This window comes from Myotis brandtii, unplaced genomic scaffold (assembly GCF_000412655.1).
Source record: "Myotis brandtii unplaced genomic scaffold, ASM41265v1 scaffold249, whole genome shotgun sequence".
Classification (NCBI taxonomy): Eukaryota; Metazoa; Chordata; class Mammalia; order Chiroptera; family Vespertilionidae; genus Myotis; species Myotis brandtii.
The window spans coordinates 2234414-2240648 of record NW_005359430.1 but is presented as its reverse complement, the minus strand read 5'-3'; the positions used below and the strand labels follow the sequence as shown (position 1 = coordinate 2240648).

General features: G+C 35.0%; 1 protein-coding gene across 5 annotated transcripts in view; it reads left to right on the top strand.

The window, feature by feature from the left end:
- The window catches only part of ROBO1 (roundabout guidance receptor 1), a 447031-nt gene that overhangs the window by 344298 nt on the left and 96498 nt on the right, over positions 1–6235 (top strand). For 4 of the 5 annotated variants that reach the window (XM_014540619.1, XM_014540618.1, XM_005867333.2 and 1 more), the window contains exon 7: positions 3406–3414. The exons of the other annotated variant lie outside the window; for it this stretch is intronic. In XM_014540619.1, the coding sequence (XP_014396105.1) occupies positions 3406–3414 (9 nt within the window). The remainder of the gene's footprint in view (positions 1–3405; positions 3415–6235) is intronic. 5 annotated transcript variants of the gene reach the window in all.

Genomic DNA, 6235 nt, shown 5'->3' with positions numbered 1-6235 from the left:
TGGCCAGGCACCCCAGTGGGGACCCCCCCGACCCTGAAGGGGGTGTGACCAGCTGCAAACAGCCATCAGCCCCTCACCCAGGCTGGCCAGGCACCCCAGTGGGGACCCACACCCTGATCCGGGACACCCTTCAGGGCAAACCAGCCGGCTGCCTCCGTGCACCAGGCCTCTATCATATATAATAAAAGGGTAATATGCAAACTGACCCTAACAGCAGAACGACTGGGAATGACTGGTCACTAGGACACACACTGACCACCAGGGGGCAGACGCTCAATGCAGGAGCTACCCTCTGGTGGTCAGGGCGCTCCCACATGGGGAGCTCTGCTCAGCCACAAGCCAGGCTGCCGGCTGCCAGTACAGCGGTGATGGTGGGAGCCTCTCCCGCCTCCTCAGTAGCACTAAGGATATCTGACTACAGCTTAGGCCTGCTCCCCGCTGGCAAGAGGACATCCCCCGAGGGCTCCCGGGCTGCCAGAGGGATGTCTGATTGCCAGCTTAGGCCCAATCCCCCAGAGAGCGGGCCTAAGCGAGCAGGTGGTCATCCCCCGAGGGGTCCGAGACTGCGAGAGGGCACAGGCCGGGCTAAGTGACCCCCCCCACCCGAGTGCACAAATTTTTGTGCACCGGGCCCCTAGTCCTATATAATAAAAGGCTAATATGCAAATCGACCAAACAGCGGAACTACCAGTCACTATGATGCTCACTGACCACCAAGGGGCAGACGCTCAATGCAGGAGATGCCCCTTGGTGGTCAGTGCGCCTCCACAGGGGAAGCGCCGCTCAGCCAGAAGCCCTGAGTCGGTCACTAAGGATGTCCGACTGCCACCTTAGGCCCGCTTCCCACAGGGAGTGGGCCTACACCATCAGTCGGACTTCCCTTGATGGTGCCTGGACTGTGAGAGGATGCAGGTCGGGCTGAGGGAAACCCCCCTCCCGAGTGCACAAATTTCATGCACTGGGACTCTAGTTAGTATATAATGAAGGAACAGGAGCCAAGTAACTCTGCTTTTCTCTGATTGTTTCTGGACATACCTAACTGGACAATAATGGGCATTAACTATTGTAGAGAAGTTCCCCACTCCGTATGGAAAGAAAATCCTTGAGAGAACAAGGAGAAAAATTTAAAGACAGTTCAACCATTAGTTTTTAGAAAAGACAGTTTGGGATGATAATTTCCTTCAAATGACTAAAAGGATTTTATGTGGAGAATATTGATGCATTTATTTGTTTACTGAAACTAGAACAAATGAAAAGGGGATTAAATTGTGACAGGTTTTCATTTGGATAAGAGGAATCATTTCCTGAGAATAATGGTTGCTAAAAGTTAAAATGATTATTCAGCATAGAGTCCTCTCAAAAACTTATATTTCAGAAGCTTCTATGTTAGATGTTGTTCTTAGGTAACTTTTAGTATCCTTAAGAGACTATGAAATATTTTCCAATTATTGTCATTGACATGATATGCAAATGGTTGTGAAATTAAGATAGAAACATCAATGATGAGAATCATTGATCAGCTGCCTACTGTATGCTCCACACTGGGGATTGAGCCTGCAACCTGGGCATGTGCCCTGACTTGGAATCCAACTGTGACCTCCTGGTTCATAGGTCAGTGCTCAACCACTAAGCCATGCCAGTCAGGCAAATTCTTAAACACATTGGATTTTAATTAATAAAAGATTCAACACCTATGACTTAATTGCTGGTAAAACCTATGCGCAAGGAAAAGGCACTTATTTAATTTTAAATGAGCTGCCTTCCAGTAAGTTTCTTATTTCTAACATGTTGGATATTTTTGAAATGTTTAAGGAATTTTAAATTACTGAAAATATACTAGAAAACATTTAGGAATCATCCCTCTTATCTCTCAATTTTAAATAGGCTTGATTTGTAAAAGTATAATTAGATCAAATATATTTTCACAAATCACCCCAAAATATGATTCTGCAACTTTTCGAGGCTTTTTAAAGCAAAATCCTGTGCTACAGTTTGTCAGGTTCTCTCTCATAGTTTCCAAGAATTCCTTCCTGTCATTTAACAGACATCATTTTTGAGGTTTCAAGAAGTGTAACCAAGTCTGCTTTACTTTGTGTTTTCAAATCTGGATAGCATAGGTGATTCTATTATAAACATTATGCTTGAGTAAGTGAGAAAGATTTTCCCTTTTCTTGCCTGAGTGAATGAAAAAGTATGCTTAAAGTATTTTTCTTTCAAGTAAAAAATAAAGACAAGTTATTTCATTCACATTAAAGGTAAAGTGTGAGTTAAAATGTGTTTCTGAGTTACCTTTAAGTTTTGTATATGTGGTAACAATAGGTAAGAACTTTTGTCTCTTTTAAAACTTTATCATTTCACTGCAGCAGTGCCTAGCATAGTTCATTTACTTAAACTACAGGAATGTATATTAAGACTCTTTAATTTGAACTTGCTGAAATGGGAATTACTTATCTGAATAAAATGTATTGTGGTTTTCTACTGGGCTTTTATGAAAAAGTTCTACATTTGACAGTAGGAATTGCCATTGCTTCTAAAAGAATGAAACAAAACAATCATTTTCCAGTATTTAAAATATGTATTACTTGATATGTTAAAATGCCTGATGATTCATCATTGAAAACAGATAATATGATTATGACTTTATTAGATAGTGTTATAAAATTTTCTGTGTTTTCATAATGTGTTCACATTTTTTATGTCTTCTCAATTAAAAATATGCAATAATTTAAATCTAAGGCCTTTTAATAGCCTTTATACTCAACCTGTGATCATGGGCCAACAGCATCCGGGTGATTTTTTAGAAACACAAAATTTCAGGCCACACTCCTGACCTATAGAATCATAATCTGTATTTTAAACAGACCTTAGGGTAATTATGTATGCTAATTCAAGTATAAGAAGCACAGTTTAATATAATATTATTAGCAGCATAAACCTTTACAAAATAATCTGATGGTGGAGTTATAGAATTTAATGCTTCTTTATCTTTGATTAAGATGTTTGATATCTAATCTACATAACATTATCAATTAATATTTATAGTGTTTTTTTAAAAAACCCTCTTTAAACATATAGTTATCTAATCCTTTCATCTAGTAAAAAAATGTAAAGTCATTGAAAAGTGTTTTATAATTTTATAGCTGTCATCCACTGTAGCTCTGTCATCTAATCATTGAAGAGATTTTAATATTCATTTCTAATTTTCTTAAATTATTCATGATTATACTTAAAATGCTAACAAAATATACTCATTCATGGACAGTATGAACCATGCATTCAAATATTAATGTGTTCTTTATTTTATTTTAAAAGAAAGATCATTGTTAAGTCAAATCTTATTACTTTTTCTGTTTCGTTCTGTTTCTTTATTTTTATTTATTCCATGTTTTCTTTTTTTCGTTTTAGTTGTGTCTGGTAAGTTGACATTTTATTGGCCATCTTCTAATCATCGTGTCACTGTGACTGGAACTTCTCTTCCCCTTTCCATCCATACCCTTCCATGTCCTTCAACCAATCAGCCTCCATGTTTCACTTGTCATTGGCCACAAAGACAGACTGCACAGAATAAAGTCTGCAGGAAGTATGGGTAACTGACAAAGAGTAAAGGTAATGGGTTGCTAACTTTATGTCTTATTGAATGATGTGTGATCTGAGTCCTTTTATTTTTTTCTTTTATGAGTGTTAAAATACGTGATAGTCTGTATCTTGGTTGAATTAATGTTTCAATTTATATCTCATAAGATAAACAAACCAAAATAGGTGCCCAGGAAACAATTTGGACTTTTTTGTTCAAAACATGTTTACGTATTCATGTTTGTCTATCTGAGATTTTATAACTGTGTTCAATAATGGCAATTAAAAGTGCTATTGGTGAATAACCTTGCAGTTCAAGTTGTTTGCACTCATTTTCATATCTATGTGTCAGATTGACTACATTTTGTGCAAGGAATAACTATATGATGTGTCCAAAATTTATTAAAGTTTGCTTTGATAAACATTTGTTCTCATATAAATAGTCATTAGGTTCCTAAATACTGTCATGGTCAGTACATTGGGGAAGGTCCATTCACTCTTTAAAGGGGTACAGGAATGCCATTTTTGGAGAATTTTGTATGCATATGCTAAGTGTTATGCCAGAAAATAATTTTGACCCTAAAAATATCTCCTATCTTTTCTTTCAGTTAAAAAGCTGCACAAATATTATAAAGGTGTCACTTCATATTAATACATATAGATTGGATTGTTCAATAATGGTGATATAATAATAGGCTATTTGAAAAAATTAGCTTTCTCTATACAACTTTATATACAAAGATATAGATGATTAAAACTTAAACATAAAAAATAAAGACAAAAGTACAGGATAAGAATGGAGTTGCATATTTATATACTATGTATTATATAATCTATATTATATAATATTATTGATAGAATAACAATAACACCTAACCAGGTTAAAAAGATTTAACAAAATGTAAAGCTCTCTACCATATATCTGAGAAGTAGATAAAATCTTAGTCTATAAATAGTTCTTAGAAATAAAAAAGATAAGCGTAGAACACAATCTACAACAAGTAGGATCTCAACAACAAGGTAATATGAAAATAAGTGCTTAATGAAATTGACATAAAAATACTAAATAAGAGGAGATCCCAAGTTCAGTTTGGCTGAGATGTTAATGCTCGTTGTTTGTGAGGTTTCCAAGAAAAATGCCCTATTAGAGAAAGTGTGAGTTGAAATAATTTTGAATATAATTGAGAAGATGTTAATCTTACCACTATTTTTAATAGTGAAAATTGAAAACAATCCAAATTTAAAACTAATGGATTGATTAAATAATTTAAGGTAACTTGTATATAGATTACTAAAGAGTCATTAAAATGATATTGCATGTGAATACAATATGGTCCAGTTTGCATGGTTGAATTATAGGTTGCTTTTCTTCTTTTCTTTGCTTGTCTAATTTTCTAAATTTTCAACACTGACCATATGTAACATTAGTACCATGATTATTTATTTTTAATTATAGCAAGTTTAAATGTTATAGCCTTGAAAAATATTTTAACATTTTATTGTAAACATCAAGTAGAAGCATATTATGAAAGGCATTCTCAATCTAAATGGATAGGTGATTAAGATGGATTGATAGGTGTATTTAATTCATTTAAATTGTTTTTAAATAAATTAGAGATATATTTACATCTGCTATTTACCATACAGGGGTGGCAAAAGTAGGTTTATAGTTGAATGGAAAATAATACAATAATTAATACATAATAACATAAGATTAAACTGTGTTTCATGTACTAACTGTAAACCTATTCCTGCCAACCCCTGTACATTTTTTGTTATATTTCTAAGACATATCTTGTGGTTGATGTCACTGTTGATGTTGGCTCAACAATATACCTTTAAATGTAGTAAATTCATTTCCAGTTGAGTATCCTGTGTGGAAGGATTGCTGCAGGAAAATGTAGTTAGCATAAGGGTTTGCATCCCTTGTTCCCAAGTAGGTCTTTGAGGTTGGAGGAGAGCTGGCATTTTATGAAAGAAACGTGGATTCTGGCACACATTATTAAACATGCTTCTGAAAATAGGAAAAAGACCACCCGAAGTTTTTACTTGTCTAAATGGTTAAAATATTTATATTTTCCTACCCAAATTCCCTGCATATTGGAAAGTTATATTCTCCCATTCACTTAATTAATAATTTGGTGTTTTTTATTGAAACAAATTAAAGTCTCTTCTGGCTTTGGTTTATTATCCAGTCAGTCCTTTCAGTTTTTCCTCTGATATCTACATCAATTAATCACTCCAACCCTTAAGGAAGGAATCCAATGCTCCTGTATGAATGATGTGTATGGAGGAAAATCCCCAAGTGATGATGTCCATGCTTATTATACCTGGATAATGATAGTGTTTGCTAAATTCATGAGTAAACCATTCAATTACAATCAGAGTTTTAAAAAAATTATAAGCTAGAACTTTAGCGTTACCAAATTGAACCTAAACTATATCTCCTAACTTCGTATTTTCTTCCCTATAAGTTACAAAACCTTTGAAGGCATTTGGCCTGATTTTTCGGCTCTCCTATAATTTTCTAGTCAAATGGTATAATTTCTACTAAACCTCAATTAAAAATAAAAAGGGAGTATAGAAGAAGTTAGGAGATGTAATTGCTTTCTTCAGTTTTGCAATCATGTTATCTTCAGTTTAGTTCTTTTACATATTTCTT